Source organism: Epinephelus lanceolatus, chromosome 1 (genome assembly GCF_041903045.1).
Source record: "Epinephelus lanceolatus isolate andai-2023 chromosome 1, ASM4190304v1, whole genome shotgun sequence".
NCBI classification, from domain to species: domain Eukaryota; kingdom Metazoa; phylum Chordata; class Actinopteri; order Perciformes; family Serranidae; genus Epinephelus; species Epinephelus lanceolatus.
In genome coordinates this window covers 24,023,016-24,040,101 of record NC_135734.1, presented here as the reverse complement: position 1 = coordinate 24,040,101, position 17,086 = coordinate 24,023,016, and the positions used below count along the sequence as shown (strand labels likewise).

Genomic DNA, 17,086 nt, shown 5'->3' with positions numbered 1-17,086 from the left:
TGTATTGATAAAGCTCTTGCTGTTCCCAGGAATTGAATTGCATTAACCTGGAAGTCAGATTCCCCCCTCTCTATATCAAAGTGGACATCAGAAACCATGATTTGTAATTTGTATGCCTCTAAAGAAGATCATCTATGTCCTGAAAAACAAGTATGATGCCATTTTAAACATTTGGCAGCCTTTCATTGAGTATATAGAAACATTACCTTTATCAACTGTAAGCTAATAGTAACATCCAGGTACAAGAGATAGATGTGTCCTTACATTGATTTTTTGGAGGGAATAGTTTGTAATGTTTATGCTAAACTGAAAACATAAAATAGAATATTCATAAATAAATAAAACATAAGCATATACGTACGCCTACATCAACATATACACTTCAACACATACCTGTAAGCATGCAGACATACAGTACAGGCCAAAAGTTTGGACGCACCTTCTCATTCAATGCGTTTTCTTTATTTTCATGACTATTTACATTGTAGATTCTCACTGAAGGCATCAAAACTATGAATGAACACATGTGGAGTTATGTACTTAACAAAAAAAGGTGAAATAACTGAAAACACGTTTTATATTCTAGTTTCTTCAAAATAGCCACCCTTTGCTCTGATTACTGCTTTGCACACTCTTGGCATTCTCTCCATGAGCTTCAAGAGGTAGTCACCTGAAATGGTTTTCCAACAGTCTTGAAGGAGTTCCCAGAGGTGTTTAGCACTTGTTGGCCCCTTTGCCTTCACTCTGCGGTCCAGCTCACCCCAAACCATCTCGATTGGGTTCAGGTCCGGTGACTGTGGAGGCCAGGTCATCTGCCGCAGCACTCCATCACTCTCCTTCTTGGTCAAATAGCCCTTACACAGCCTGGAGGTGTGTTTGGGGTCATTGTCCTGTTGAAAAATAAATGATGGTCCAACTAAACGCAAACCAGATGGGATGGCATGTCGCTGCAGGATGCTGTGGTAGCCATGCTGGTTCAGTGTGCCTTCAATTTTGAATAAATCCCCAACAGTGTCACCAGCAAAACACCCCCACACCATCACACCTCCTCCTCCATGCTTCACAGTGGGAACCAGGCATGTGGAATCCATCCGTTCACCTTTTCTGCGTCTCACAAAGACACGGCGGTTGGAACCAAAGATCTCAAATTTGGACTCATCAGACCAAAGCACAGATTTCCACTGGTCTAATGTCCATTCCTTGTGTTTCTTGGCCCAAACAAATCTCTTCTGCTTGTTGCCTCTCCTTAGCAGTGGTTTCCTAGCAGCTATTTGACCATGAAGGCCTGATTGGCGCAGTCTCCTCTTAACAGTTGTTCTAGAGATGGGTCTGCTGCTAGAACTCTGTGTGGCATTCCTCTGGTCTCTGATCTGAGCTGCTGTTAACTTGCAATTTCTGAGGCTGGTGACTCGGATGAACTTATCCTCAGAAGCAGAGGTGACTCTTGGTCTTCCTTTCCTGGGTCGGTCCTCATGTGTGCCAGTTTCGTTGTAGCGCTTGATGGTTTTTGCGACTCCACTTGGGGACACATTTAAAGTTTTTGCAATTTTCCGGACTGACTGACCTTCATTTCTTAAAGTAATGATGGCCACTCGTTTTTCTTTAGTTAGCTGATTGGTTCTTGCCATAATATGAATTTTAACAGTTGTCCAATAGGGCTGTCGGCTGTGTATTAACCTGACTTCTGCACAACACAACTGATGGTCCCAACCCCATTGATAAAGCAAGAAATTCCACTAATTAACCCTGATAAGGCACACCTGTGAAGTGGAAACCATTTCAGGTGACTACCTCTTGAAGCTCATCGAGAGAATGCCAAGAGTGTGCAAAGCAGTAATCAGAGCAAGGGGTGGCTATTTTGAAGAAACTAGAATATAAAACATGTTTTCAGTTATTTCACCTTTTTTTGTTAAGTACATAACTCCACATGTGTTCATTCATAGTTTTGATGCCTTCAGTGAGAATCTACAATGTAAATAGTCATGAAAATAAAGAAAACGCATTGAATGAGAAGGTGTGTCCAAACTTTTGGCCTGTACTGTATACACATGGCTGCAAATACATACATACACTCCCATGGACACAATAAGTCTATCAACTGTCAGGAAAGGCCAATCTGTAAAAGTAAGTTTTCAGATGACGTGAACAGAGTCAGCTGATCTAATGCTCAGTGGAAGGCTGTTCCAAAGCTACAGAGCAAGAACTGAAAAGGCTCGATCACCCTTTGTCTTTAACCTGGACTCTGGAGCAGTTAGAAGACCCAGACTAGCAGACCTGAGGGGCCTGTTGGGATGGTACAGTTTGAGAAGCACAATTATACTCTGGTGATGCATGTGTTATATGTGCTGAATGTGGATTGTGGTTGTGCCTTCTGTGTTTATAGTGTATTGTGTTTGTATGATGTTTGTGTTTTAGGTCTACATGTAAAAGCCCAATAGGGAAAAGAGTTGAAAATTAGCTATAAACCCTCTGTGCAACACATCAGTACCATACTCTAGTCTGTAGTGGAACTATGTTGAATTGTACCGTCCCTATCAAATAAAAATAAAAATAAATAAATAGGTAAATAATAATAGTAAAGAGTAAAAAAAATAATTGCATCATTTATACTGGGACAACAGTGGGGTTCTTTAAAAAAAAAGGTAATAAGTGGAAATACGTACATTTACTTAAGTACAATTTAGAGCTTAATTGTGACATTTATACTTCTACTCCACTACATATCAGAGAAAACCACTGTATTGTTTACCTCACTGTTTATTTGACAGCTGCAGTTACTAGTTACTTTACAAAATAAGTTTAACAAAACATATGATCGATTTATAAAATCTGATACTGTGCCACAGATTAAACTTTCCAAATAGTATACCAAGTTTTTAAATTGTGCTCCAGTAACTGTAACACTGAAATGCTGCTTATATGTAAAAGAATCAGTATCACTATTCCAATAATACATATGATCAAGTACTGTAACTTTAAGAGACCAATCTGCCTGACAAGCACTTGTTACTTGAGACTTTTATATGTAACTGAGTATCTTTACAGAGCAAAACTACTAGTTTTAGTAACTTTTTTACCATATCGTACCTTGTACTTAAGTAACTCACTTAAGTTAGAGGTATGAGCACATCTTCCACCACTGACTCTTAGCTCACTTAAAAAAGCAAGAAAGCACAAAGGTCACAGGCAAACAAGACAGAATCTAATAGGGAGTCTGTTTTATTATCAGCCATAATTTTATTTCTATCTAATAATTATGGAATTGTGCAGCAGCCACACTGGCTTTGTACAAAGACCATTAGTTAAGGCATGATTAGTGGAGGCAGACATGGCAACTTTGGATTCCCGAAGCAAAGCAGGATCCCGTGAAATACAGTGAACCTTCATGATTAGACACAAGCAGGTAAAATCTCATACAATACTTTTCTTGATTAATATGCATGTTAAGGCAAATTAAGGAAAATTCTAATGGACACTGGAAGATTAATGGACTGAAATTAAGATTCCTTTACATTGACATAAACAAAACATGTAAACATAAACAAATCACAGCAGTAAACATACCCATGAACACATTTCTTTTGGAGTGCGTTTTGCATAAAGAAAGTGCATCGAGGTAAAATGATGATGGTTCTTACAGTTATTGGTCATCGTGTAAAGATAAAACACAACAGGAATGTGGTTAACCCATATGTTGAAATGAGAATACATTCTACTGCAGGTCCTCAAAAATTCCAGTTTTTAATTCAAATTTTATTCTTGATTCTTAAGAACTGAGCATCTATAAAACAAAGACAGTATTTTTCATATTCTCAGAGGCATAATAGGTCTGTTACAGTAAAATAATCATTTATGAAACAACTTCAGCTGCATACAAACACCACCGCTCATGTTGTTATTGTGTCATTGATGGTGCTGATGCTGCTTTCATCTGTTGTTGTTATCCAAATTTATAAAAGTCTAGCCAGATAAAATATAGTTTTAACATACCTTTATAGCACAATCTCCATCATCGCATATCTGTCAATTAGATTAGAGCAACCTGGAAGCAAAGGGGGACAATAATTCGTGAACACTGAACTGCATCATCTGCAGATGTTGTTAGCACCAGACCAGTGGAGGTTCAGGGTGATGCTTTTTGTTTCAGGAGGTCAGCCGGCAGCGAGGGCTCAGTATGTGAGAGGACTCAGGATGAAGAGGCGATCCTCCTCCTTCCTGATCCACTTCAGCAGTTTGTTGACAGCAGACACAGCCATAGCCTTGGTCCCCAGCGGACTGAAGCAGAGGTAGAGCTCAAAGCCACTTGTCACCTGCAGGGAAGAAGGTAGAGCAGTTTGAAGGGTGTGACTTGGTCTTCTAAATGAGTAGTTCAGTACTTTCTGTTTGCTTTGGCTCAGTTTGATATATAAAACTCTTAAAGCGAGGAGCCAAATTGACTTGCTTTAAACAAAAAAAGCTGTCCTTTTACATCACCATTCTACCAATCTACATGAATCGCCATGCAGACGGGAAGTGTGCATCTACTTGTGCTTGTGACAAGGCAGTGAGCTAGCAGGATATGCATGCTTCCTTCTGCTCAGTGATAAGCTGTGCATTCCAAAACCCATACTACCATACTACTGAGTATGCTAGAAAAAGATTGTATGATAGTAGTATAAAATAGTATGTCCCAATACATATAATGTCAGATACAGTATGCCAAATATACCAGGATGTTCTACTGCACCTAGTCGTGTTTCGCAATACACAAGCCAGCATGCTTTTCTGGCTATTCTGACCCACAATCCTCTGTGCAACAAAAAATCAATCAATCAATCAATTTTATTTATAAAGCCCAATATCACAAATCACAATTTGCCTCAGAGGGCTTTACAGCATACGACATCCCTCTGTCCTTAGGACCCTCGCAGCTGATAAGGAAAAACTGCACACAGCTAAGTAACAATACCAGAGCTCTTGGGTAGAGCTCCGTCTCAAGCAAGGTCAGCAAATGCTGTTTTGTTTTATCTAGAAGGAAACTGATAGATGAGCAAGGGGGTCAAAGTTCAGGGCATAATGTTATGAAGAAGTGGCATGTCCCAATTGTGTGCATACTGCATGGAACGGTACCTCCTTTGTAAGGGCAGCAGTTGTAGTTTAGTAGAGAGAAATTAGCTCCTACATGAAACTTGCTACTGATAGAATCTCAAGGAAATGACCACTGCAGACATTTTGGATGACAAGTAGCTACTCTTTGACAACATTATTTTATAACAATGAATGCAATGTTGTGATGTTCTGGTTAACTTAGTAGTTAATGTATTTCCTTGATTCACGCTGTGTGAAACAAACTCTGTTGTGAAAACTGAGCCAGAGCAATTGTGAAAAAAAATACAGTGGAAGACTACAAGCATCTCATCTCACAGTGCAAGGCTTACCCATGCCAGCAGGTTTTCAGTTTCGCTGCAGCGGTAGAAGGTGCGGAGAGGTCTGGTTGGATGATGCAAGCAGCTGTGGAGGTCCTGGTACAATCCCATCACCCTTTCCTGCTCTTCATCAGACTTGTACACCTCAGGAAACTCTGGACTGGAGGAAAGGAAATGAGAGTATTTTCTTAAGATTTACACTCAGAGGGATGCCAAGAATTTGGCGTGTTTGAGACATAAAATTGATGAAAGTATAACTCCTGCAGACGTCCTGCCCACCTGGTGTAGAGCCCTGAGCTCTTTGATTTGTAGAGGAAGTGCCTGAGCTCCGGGATGCCGACCTGGTCCACAGAATAGCTGGGACTTTTAAGTGCCTCTTTCAGAGCCTGGTAGGCACTGCGCTTGCTCAACCTCTCCATGAAGCGTTGCTTGCAGTCAGACATGTTAAAAAAGTCCTCTCGGTCAGTTGAGACCAGGATGAGGCAGACATCAGACGCATGCTCTAGGTAAGAAATGTGAGCATGGAAAAATCCTGCAGTGTTGAACTTTGGCAGACAGATAGGCGTCCAGCCTTCACCTTCTCGAAAGGACGAGGAGGAGCCGACGAGGTTGAAGACCAGGTGCAAGTCTATGTGGTGCAGGAACTGGTCCTTTTTCCTCACCAGAGTAACCAGGCGGTCACCCGCCACCAGGATGGAGAACACCAGGCTTTTGGATTTGGCGGCCTGCAGGCTTGATGAGACCACGTCCCTGGCAGAGCTGGCCAGAGGCAGGCAGGTGACAGCGCTCAGCAGCAGGCCGGGGTCTCGGTCCAGCCGATGCAGCAGGTTGTCAGTAAGGTACTCAGAGCCAGCCAACAGGCGGCGCAGGTCGTAGTTCTGCTTGTGCTGGAAGATGTGGTTGAGCTGCGTGAGGGTAAGCAGGCTGACGATCTGGTAGTAGATGTACTGCAGCTCCCGCAGCAGCTCCTTGTCTGTCTGACAGGTTCGAGACACACCCACCAGGACCAGAGGGCTCTTGGTGAGGAAAACCACTTTACAGCCATCTGACACACAAAATGTTCCCACAGTTAATACAGACTCAACAAAGTTCATGAAACGCACTTTTAACCCATTTATTTGAAACTATGAACCATATCCTTGAACCAATATATAATCTTACCTGCATGGATGGAACGAATGATGTTCTTGTCGGCCTCAAGGACGGATACAAGGGCCATCATCACTCCCATGGTGCTGGACAGAGCCTCCTCCGTGCCATAGCGGGTGTAGATTGGCTTTCCAGCCTCGCTCAGCACAAACACGTGTTTTTTGTGGCTCCTCCATGCCTCACTGCACACGTCCTCCTCCTTAGCCCTACTCTCTGATGTTATGTCATTGTTGTGCTGCTCCTCTATGGTTTTCTCTCCCACCAGCACTTTGAGTTCCTCTGCACAGTCTTCCGATTTGTCTAGTTCAGCCTCTCTGTGAACCTCGTCTTCAGCATCAGCGGTCAGATCCTCGAAAGACTGTGCATGGACGAACATAGCACTCTTCTGACCGGCACCTGCGTTAATGTAATGATAAATGGTTGTCAAGTGTTTGTCGGTACAATGTATAGAGGTTTGAGGAATAAACACATAAGCCTTTAAGATAATAAACAGCCTGGGTGACAGTCCCCGATGGTTCCCACTGACATGCTCCGGGAAGTGGTTGTGTACTGCCATTCAACAGAGGTGGGGCGGTTAACCAGACACCTGTCGTACTAACCACTCAGTCCTCATCCTTTAAGACTTTTCTCTTGTAAAAGTAAAAAATGCAAAAGTATATTTCCTATATTATTTGAGAACAGAAGGTGAGATTTCTCCTCTATCTTAAGTGTTTTTAGACAATACTTTTCTAGTTTATAGGAGAAAAGACTTCAAGGATGAAGACTAAATGTATGATCGGCCAGATTTACATCTAATTAACCCCCCGCCCCCCCCAAGTGCACAACTGCTTTCCTGAGATTTTCGATGGGAACCATTCAGGACTGTTTCCCACAGTCGGTGAGACAGTCCAAAAAGGGGCTAATGTTGACCAGAAAGTTGGCAGAAAAAGCTGGCACATGATACAGAGATCGAATGTTTATGTTATGCCATGTCAGTTTGTAAGATATCATTTTACTGAAGAAGAAAAAAAGAAAAAGAAAAACTTCCCACAAGGAAAAAATATTTTTGAACACTGATTAATATTACCCCAGTCCTGTAAAAGCCTCAAAAGATGTATTATTTGGTTTATTAAGAAATATTTCTTAACAACAAAAGAAGTATTGTGCTACTTTAGACCCTCTTTTCAGAGCAACCACAATAAGAGGAATGAATAAACCCTGGTCACAGCTCATTGGATTTAGAGAATGAGAAAGTAGGAGAAGAATAGGAAAAGACTGATAATGAGTCAGTGAGATAAACTGCAAAAATGTCATGTTTATCTCAAGAGTCAGTAGAGAAAATCCAGGAAAAGTTACATAATTTCTCCTGTCAGAGTTGGATTTGTTCAAGCTGGATGTGACCTGCTGCTGACATGCTTTTACCATGACACTTTTTTTAATAGTCAGTCAGGAGACACCTGTCACAGTAAATGTCTTATGCTGTTGGTATGGCATGGTATTCATAATGTGTTTAAGTTATTGCAAAAAAAAAAAAAAATAGACAGAGTATGATTCATATTACAGTGTACTCTAAGAGAACCCAAAACTAATGGTGTCCAGGAGATTCTGTCAATGCAGTCGTTGTCATCTTTTCTTACGAAAGCATTCCCCTCAAACAACCAGCAACGTGGCGTGAAGATTACAAAAGACACATAATTGTGATCATAAGTTCAACATTTCTTTGCACAACAGGATGTGCACATTCATGCTCTCTTGCACACACACAACACACACACACACACAGTCCTTCCCATAAGATTGCATGATAATAACAATGTCAAATGGAGAACTTTGCCTGCACCCAAGTGTTGCCAAAGTATTACTGTCATGCTTTGCGTGTGTTTTTGTCATGCAATTATGTATCCATTAAAAATCAGTATTATTGTAGGCACAGTGTGCTGCAAACTCTTTCTGTTTTTATTTTTCAAAAACATGGCCGAACTAAGCAGCAATCATGATCAAAATATCCAAATGCCAAACGACAAACGACTGCTTATCCATAGACTGATGCATGACCAGCTCAAATGGAAGTTGTCTCTTTGTATAAGGAGCACTGGTGTACTGTAAACATTACACTCGTGTACTGTAAACATTTTTGATGTTTTGTAATATAATCCCATGGGGGATTGGATGACACATAAAGGAACTCTATATGAAATTTGGAGCATGTTTGCGATTCAGTTGGTCTGCACACAGCTCTCAACATAGAGATGGCTGTGGGGCCGTTAGCAGCTAATGGTGCTAACAGCGCAAACACTGCCAACAATGGCAACAGTGCTGACAGAGCTTAAGGTGTTAACAAGGGGGAAACCAGAAGGTGGACACTACACTTCTGCAGCGAGTAAGATATTAAACTTATATTGTGACTTTGCTGTTTTAATATTACTGTTACTGTTCTAGAAACAACACAAATACAACAGTTAAAAAATACCAAGTTTTAATCCTGTTGTGTATTTATTCTTTTTTTTTTTAATAATTCCTTGGAAAATTTACAGTATAAGCTCTCTGAGACTCTCTTTTACATTCTAGCAAAAATTGGTATTGTGACTGAAACATCCCTAATTTAATCGATATAGAATCAAATCGAATCAGGACCTTGTGAATCAAAATCGAATCGATTCAGGAAATCCGTGGCCATACCCAGCCGTAGCAACAACGCCACCCCGATATCAGCAGTAACCACTGTATGAGAGCAGTGCAGAGTGGTACTGATTAGCTAGTCAGTGAGATACACACATTTGTTCTCACATGCACTACAAATGCACGTGCGATCAGAGAAGCTCAGACTACAACACACGCAGAGGGAGCATGAAATAATTTTCTGCTCAGGCCACCATTACTCCACTAAATCTTTACATAGCAAATGCAGGCAGTTGTTTGCTGCTGTATTAGTGAATGTCACATAGAGCTTCTTTAGAGGAAAAATTCACCGACTAAATGACCTTTGGAACTCCATTATACACGACATGTTACCTTGAATTCACAAAGAAAACCTTCTCGCATGCCTTCACGAAAAATGGCTAACATATTTATTTATTGATAGATTGGTGACCACGTTCAACAGCGATGAAACTATATCTTAACATTCATTTACAAACTCGTACCTTATGCAGTATAATCCAAGTCACATTTATCTGGTCCTTTGCTCAGAACGTCCAAACACATGTATTTCACTTAAAAACCTTAGTATTAGAGTCTGGCTTTAAATAAGACATGGAAATGTTTCCCTATCGGTAAAATAGTATGATTTTAGCGGAAATACATGTGTTTGGAAGCACTGAGCACGTGGCTTGATAAATGAGACTTGCAAGATTTTTCATTAAATTCATTCATCCTCTTATCCAAGCCTAAAGATTTCCGGGCAGGCCTACAGTTTTATGAGAAAGCAAACGGCAGACAACAGTCTCACTGACAGTGGCTAATTGCTGAGACATGTTGCTTCAAGTAAAAGCATTACATCAGGTTGTAAACAGTTCACACACCACACAGTTGACCCCTCTGACATAGTTCAGATGATCAAGATTTATATGAAACTTCACTGTAGGTGTGTCTGACTGAATGTGGACCAGCCTCACCTGGTTCAGTTCCCTCCACCAGACCTGGTGTGGGGCTTTCCGCCCTGTCTGTTCGAAGGCGGTCCCCAGGAGCCAGGGTACCATTCTCCCATGACACAGTCGGCCTTTGGGCTTCTCCATCCATCACTGCTACTTATGGCAGGGACACACACCTGGCAGGACAGACAGAGAGACAGAGATATAGGATCAAAGGTCAACAGCTTCGTGATTGAACCTATGGTTTAAGATCAAGCTGGTTATAATGTGTTATTATTATGACATGACCACCAGTGCGCGAGTCATTAAAACTTTATGGTCTGACTTTAACCTTCATAGTTTCTGACGTCAGAGCTGAGTATCAATCATGTTACTACAAGCAATGGCTCGTGCCGTGCTAGACTGGAAGACAAAATAACAGACTAACATTTCTCCTTCGTGTTTACACCCTCCTTTAATATGAGTCATAGGTCTGTCCTTGCTTCACACCCCTCAGCGTGAGAGAAACGCCTGATATGCTGATGAAGAACTTCAGAGGCTAACTGTCACTTTGATGGCTAACATTAGCAGATAACCAACAGTATCTAAAGCTAGCTGGGTTTGGTTTACCGCCTTCATCCTGACAAAGAGCTCTCGTGACCCGTTCAGTTATTCCCAAATTATTACCTTTCATTTTCCGGAGCTGTCTGCATTTGATGTTGTGCTCCACAACTCGCTTGTCACATTTACTGCAACCAGCGAACAAGCAGAGACAAGACTGAAATACTTTTTCTTGCTAGTCAACATGCCCTGCTAGTTACGGAAGTAGGAATTGTGGGATATGAAGTTCTCCTCCGGAGAATCGCTGTGGAGCAGTGAACAGGCCGATTTGTTTTGAACAAAACTAATTTAATTTTTGAAATGTTTGTGAATCAGTGTGTTAGCTTCTTGATGAATTATCGCATTATGTAGTTTGTGCTGTTACGTAGTTCACGTGAGGTCCTTATTTGATCTTGATGGTGAATTCACTGTACTTCGGACATCAAGGAACTGCCCTTACTAATTATTAAGATACTTAAAAAGACGCTCTGTTATTTCATATAAGATAATGGACGTCAGTCAGGAATTACCCAAAATGGTGAATTCATCTCTGTGGAATGACGGAAAACCTAGAAACTCTTTTGCCTTGGAAAGAAGTGGAAATAAAATATATATTTCCCTTATGTTCTTAATGTCTTCTACATCATATCTCTTGATATTATATATTTTTTCTTAGTGAGGTAGAAAAACATGCCTTTAATAAAAAGTTTCTAAGAACTCTTTTGTTGTCACAAAGTCATTTTCTCCGATGCAAAGCTGCCTCAGCCAATGAGAGTACAGAATATCCTCTTACACCATTTATCTCAGACAGATTGGTATGGTTTACACCTGGAACATCAGTTTTCTTTGGTCTGAAAATATTATATGTATAAATTGCACAAATTTTCATTGACGTAAAAAGCATTTATCTATGTTCCTATATGCGTTTCGTAGTGAGTGTGAGAGATATGGATAGAAAAAGAAAAATATGTAATGCAAATAAATGGGGAGGGAGTTTATCTGTTTGGCCCTGTTGAATTTTAGCTTTTCTGGTAAATATATATACATGGTTTTAAATTGAAGGCTCTGTTTTCACTTTGTGCAAAGTTAATTGTAGTAAAATACCTCGCAAGGTCATTTATAAACACTAGAAATATGGTGTACAACTACTACATTTATTCTTCTAAAAATAAGGCAAGTATACGAGCAGCACTTGAATGCAGCATAGGGGGCGGGGCTTGTGTTTGAACGTTCAGCGGGGAAACGGAAGAACCATTGTGTGTGTGTGTGTGTGTGTGTGTGTTTAGCTAATGATAACTGCACCAGCAGCTAACGTCAATAAAAGGGGTCTGATAGTCACTAAGTTATAACTTGACTAAAATGTCACATTCCCCATAAGTTTAGGATGCTTGGTTTCGTTACGAAGGACGTCGCAGTAACTTAACGTCTTCATTTTGTAAGTATGGTAACTGTTAATAAGGCAGCTAACGTCAACAGAGCTAACTGGTGTTAGCCTAGCGACATGTTACGAGTGCGGGGCCAGTAACGTGTCAATGTTAGCTGATAACAGCTAGCATTACAGCTTCAGACAAGCAGTTTTTGTACACACGATCACGGTTATGCTGAAGGAAAGCAGGATACTGTTTGTAAGTTAAGTAATATGGTTTACTACACTATTCATAACAGGGTAATCCTTGTGACAGCAAGATGCCTATCCGAGCATACTGCACCATTTGCTCCGACTTCTTCGATCACTCTAGAGATGTTGCTGCTATCCACTGCGGACACACTTTCCACTATGAATGGTAACCTGATATTGCAAGTTAAATCTTAAACATCCACGTTTAATGACACGTTTTCAGTGGCTAATTGTTACCGTTCACGTCTCTTCTCAGTCTTCTCCAGTGGTTTCAGACAGCACCCACAAAAACCTGTCCACAGTGCAGAAAACAGGTACAGTACTTCACACCTCCAGATGCCACCAAACTGCCAAACTAACCTGCCAAACAGAGGAAAAACTTAAATTCTGTTGTGCTTTGTGTGTAGGTCAGCACCAGACACATCATCAGCAAGCTGTTCTTTGACATTGGTGGAGAGGATGAGTGCACAGCGGACCCTGAAAGCCTGCAGGTACCAAGCATATAAGGGAATCTTTTGCTTGATAGTCCTTGTCATTACATCATCTAGATTTGAATTACAGAGTCATATTTTTTGTGTGTGTTTCTGTTTCTCAGAATGAGCTTGATCGAATGAGGGCACTTTTAAGCTCTAAAGGTAAGACACCTAGCTATGTTATGATTCAGTGATGCTTTGAGTGTTGAAAGTAGACAGCACAAGCTCATCATCTGTCTGATTAATTTGTAGAGCAAGACTGGCGGGACAGACAGAAGATGGTGGACGGTTTGAAGGACACTGTGGACAAGCAGAGGAGAGATCTGGACTGTGTTCGGAAAGAGATCATGGAAAAGGAGATGCTGTGTTCTGCCCTCAGAGTAAGCCGTCTGCTCTGTTGTTTAAACCCATATTCTGTACTGACTCATACCCCAAACTGTCCCTGCAATACCTTTTTGTTTATTTGTGTAATTGTTTGTGACAGAAACAGATGACATACCTGGAGACACAACAGAATGAAACTCAGGCTGCCAAGGAGGAAGCCCGGAGACTCAGGACCAAGATGAAAACATTTGAAAGGTATCTGCATTCAGATAAGTACTGTCACATTAGGCTTCTGATTAGGGTCCCGCGTTATTAATCACAATATTGACTGTTCTGCAAGTGTGTAAACATTGGTCTTGAATATCTCAGTATTTATAGTATGATGCTGTTTTGGGTATGTCTATGAACTTAAGCTTATATAAATTAAATTAGGGGTGATTGGATCGCTGAAAAAGTCATTATGAGTAATTTGAAGATACTAAGTTTTACACATATACATATACAAGGTATTTAAGTTTATATATCACAATAATGATAACAGGACAATCAGAATTCTTAAGATTGAGTTTCGTATGATGGTATTTTAAAATATCTAAAAGCTTTGCATAGTCTTTTATCATTGTTGATGAAATAGTCATGCTGTGCACTAATACTACTGGTTTGGCCCCAGCCTGGATGTGTTGTTGCAGGGCCAGAGAGCAGAGGTGGAGTCCATGATCACAGATATGGGTGTCAGCCAGGCGGCGGTGGAGCAGCTCTCCATCTATTGTATTTCGCTCAAAAAGTAAGAAGGATCACAGTGAGGGATCATTTTCAAACTACATTGTTTTAGAGCTTCGGTCCTAATGAATGCAGCTTCCCAGTCGTCACTGACCACACACTCACTTTTATTCCTCCCTTTCCTGTTTTAGAGAGTATGATAATCTGAAAGGAAGCCTGAAGTCTTCAAATGACATGTGTGAGAAGCTGAAGAGAGAAGTGCTCTCCTCAAACAACAAGGTAACTTTATCCTAGCAGGTCACCACAAACAGATGAATCCATTCTTGATTGTGGAATCTCTGTATTAAAGGTTTTGTGTGTCATTTTAGTTACACAAAGCCACAGTGGAGGTGAATCAAACCAAAGAGGACATGAAGTCTCTGCAGAACGATCTGGCCAATGCTGACAAAGAGATCTCTGTAAGACAAATCCACCAAATCTACTTTTACTTCCATTATCAGAGTATGTCATGGTCTTGATTCCTGCATGTGTGTCTATCCACAGAGTCTGAAGAAGAAAGTGGAGTTTCTTCAGAGGACTCTGAGCACCCCAACGCGGACAAATGAAGCTCTCAGTCGACTTGTCTTTGAAAGGTGTGTCACCACACCACTGGACTGAAATCTCTACAGCTTTCACTTGTCTAATCTTAAACCATGTGTGATTTACCAATGAGGTTTCTGCGCTTATCTTTCAGCCCGGCCCCAATGGAGCTGAAGCAGCCTCACTTCCACCAGCCTGCAGACAGCGAGGACATTGACCTCAACCTGACTTACGATGTCACTACGCCAGATGATGTGGCGAAGAAACCAACACACTTTAAGTCAAAGAAGATGCGGCTCGATCCACCAGCGTACGTTTGATATAGCTCATTGTGGAAATGTGTGTGTTGATCTGTTCTGAAGCAGATGTATAATCTGCTGCTGTGTGAGCCATGTCAGGGCTCGACAGTAACGGTTGCCATTGGCTACCAATTTGAGAAATTGGCAACCAGTTCTTGGCCTCTGGCAACCACTTTTTAACACATAAAAGATATAGACAGTAAACAACAAAACATGCATGTAAAAATAAATAACTTTTCAATATTAGTTACATAACTGATATTTAAATATTGCTGTAACAGCTGGAACCTCAATCAGACAATGCTACATGTTAATTTACTCACATGGGCATCTACTGTGATTTTATATACCAGGGATTGAGGGTGGACATGTTCACTGATAACACTTAGGATTCAAATTCTGTTTAGTATCAGATGAAACAGACACTACACAGAATTTTGTTCAGTTTCTTCAGTAGTTTTTTAATAATTATTTATGTCCAATTTTTATTATTAAGCTGATGTACAACTGCATAGTTTCTATTACTCAAAATATAAGGTGACTAAAAATGGCAACCATATGTTCAATTTCAGCAACCAGACGATGCTCGGTTGCCAGTCTGCCAACCACTTTTATGAGTCCTGCATGTGTTCAAAATATAGTGTTTTGCAATCTGTGTTTTTGTGTACTAAATATAAAATAGAAATGCCTTAATGTTATGTTAACGCTTTATTTTTCAGATCATCTGTGCCCAAACACACTGAGAAAAAATCATCTCTAAGCAAGGTAGGTTTGTAAATGTCTCTCAGCAAGGTCTGTTTTAAAATCAGTTGCACATATCTCACTATATTTTTCTTACCTCAGGCTCGAGATGAGGACGTATCTATGGATCCTTTTTTGAGGAACTCCCTTCTCTTCAGAAAGAAGACTCTCGGTAGCATGTTGGACCCTCAGAGGAAGATTGGCGCTGTACGTACAACACAACCATTTCCTGCATTTCAGGTGGAAAGTTTCAGTGTGTTGTTTAGTCATTTTAAGTTTTTTATTTAAAAAAACATTTCTTGTTTCAGGTGAGATCTGGTTATGATGGTTTAGGAGGACGTACTAAATTCATCCAACCTGTATCCTTTTTGTCATGTGGAATGTACGAGTGTTACTTGATTTGAATGAGTTCGTCTGATTGTTGATGGCGAGGTGTTTAGTAGTTGGGTGTTCAAACTATTTATCTTGGCCATGTCGATGCTTACTTTTGGTAGAATGTTATCCCAAACAAATCAAAGCAGCTTGTTTAAGGTGTATTGCAATATTCAAATAAATTAAAGCTGCACTAAGATTTTTTTAATGTAACCTGCCCTGCTTTTAACAGCAGACAGACACAGGTGTGAACATTCTATAGTGGAGCATTTAGCAGCTTAAGAGCCAGATATATTTCTCATGGGTTGGTGGGGATCAAACCAGAGTTTACATATTGGACTTTAAGTGCATTCATCAGATGGCCATAAACCTGGCTTATGTTGCTAACATGTTTCCCATAACAACTTTATAAAGTGATATTATGTCAGTGTTGTGTTTTGGGGACATTTTTAGATGAATATGCATGGAAGAATTGAAAACTCATTGGCAAATATACATACCAGGAAATGATTAGGACAGATAACAAATCAGTGTGTGAACTACATTCCTTAACCAAGTGCTCCACTGCAGTCTCCTTTATCAGAGATTCGCCCGCTGATGAAAGCTAAAAGGAAAAAGGTAACCAGGCCTCAACCCAAGATTACAACTTGCCTGACTCTGGACAGCTTCCTCGAGTAAATGTTAACCTCTCTCTCCCTGGATGTGGAGCCTAAGGTCAGGATTCTGTGTGATGTAGCATGTTTGTGCTGCTCTGGCACACAGAACCAGTCTGGCAGCGGTTCTGCCACTCAGCACCAAACAGGACTCTCTGATTGAACTTATTTAAAAGCAGTAACGGATCCTGCACCTGACGACGGATACTGAGCTTTTGGTGACATCAGCAAAGCTGCTGTACATTTTTGTGTGATGACTTGAACTTGTATGTGGAGATTGTGTCCGGACCAGCCTCTGCATTAGAGCCTTTTCTTGTTGTTGATATGTGGGTGTGTGTATGTGTGTGAGACAAACTGACTTATTTGCGGACCAACCAAATGTCAGTGCTCTATATAATGTCATTGGTTATCGCTGATGCATCTTTTCTCTACTCCGAAAAATAATCAGTTATTTTTCACACTTATTTAAAACCTGAAACACCAACATGTCGATATACTTTAGGTATTTTTAGTTTCACTGGTCCTGCCAGATGTAAATCAACTCAAATAATAAACAATATTTTTTTTTATTAAGGTTTGTGTGGGGTCTACAAACAATTCCCTCT

At 40.6% G+C, this 17,086-nt stretch overlaps 2 protein-coding genes across 3 annotated transcripts; one reads left to right on the top strand and one right to left on the bottom strand.

The window, feature by feature from the left end:
- Positions 1 to 3,203: 3,203 nt before the first annotated feature.
- On the bottom strand, positions 3,204 to 10,945 carry mon1a (MON1 secretory trafficking family member A). Of its 2 annotated transcripts, none has more exons than XM_033626624.2 (6): positions 10,790 to 10,945; positions 10,148 to 10,299; positions 6,567 to 6,950; positions 5,685 to 6,450; positions 5,418 to 5,565; positions 3,204 to 4,310 (listed from the first exon to the last, which is right to left on the bottom strand). In XM_033626624.2, the coding sequence occupies exons 2-6, from the start codon at positions 10,269 to 10,271 to the stop codon at positions 4,170 to 4,172; spliced, it is 1,563 nt and encodes a 520-aa protein (XP_033482515.1). In that variant the 5' UTR covers positions 10,272 to 10,299; positions 10,790 to 10,945; the 3' UTR covers positions 3,204 to 4,169. The 2 variants fall into 2 exon arrangements, with proteins under 2 accessions (XP_033482515.1, XP_078023793.1); XM_078167667.1 differs by lacking the exon at positions 10,790 to 10,945 and adding an exon at positions 10,455 to 10,475.
- Positions 10,946 to 11,952: 1,007 nt separating this feature from the next.
- Positions 11,953 to 17,078, top strand: traip (TRAF-interacting protein). Its single transcript, XM_033626625.2, has 16 exons — positions 11,953 to 12,137; positions 12,368 to 12,486; positions 12,577 to 12,634; positions 12,728 to 12,811; positions 12,916 to 12,955; positions 13,046 to 13,173; positions 13,278 to 13,372; positions 13,788 to 13,901; positions 14,029 to 14,116; positions 14,206 to 14,295; positions 14,381 to 14,469; positions 14,571 to 14,726; positions 15,435 to 15,480; positions 15,559 to 15,663; positions 15,765 to 15,815; positions 16,399 to 17,078. The coding sequence occupies exons 2-16, from the start codon at positions 12,389 to 12,391 to the stop codon at positions 16,504 to 16,506; spliced, it is 1,350 nt and encodes a 449-aa protein (XP_033482516.2). The 5' UTR covers positions 11,953 to 12,137; positions 12,368 to 12,388; the 3' UTR covers positions 16,507 to 17,078.
- The last annotated feature ends 8 nt before the right edge of the window (positions 17,079 to 17,086 follow it).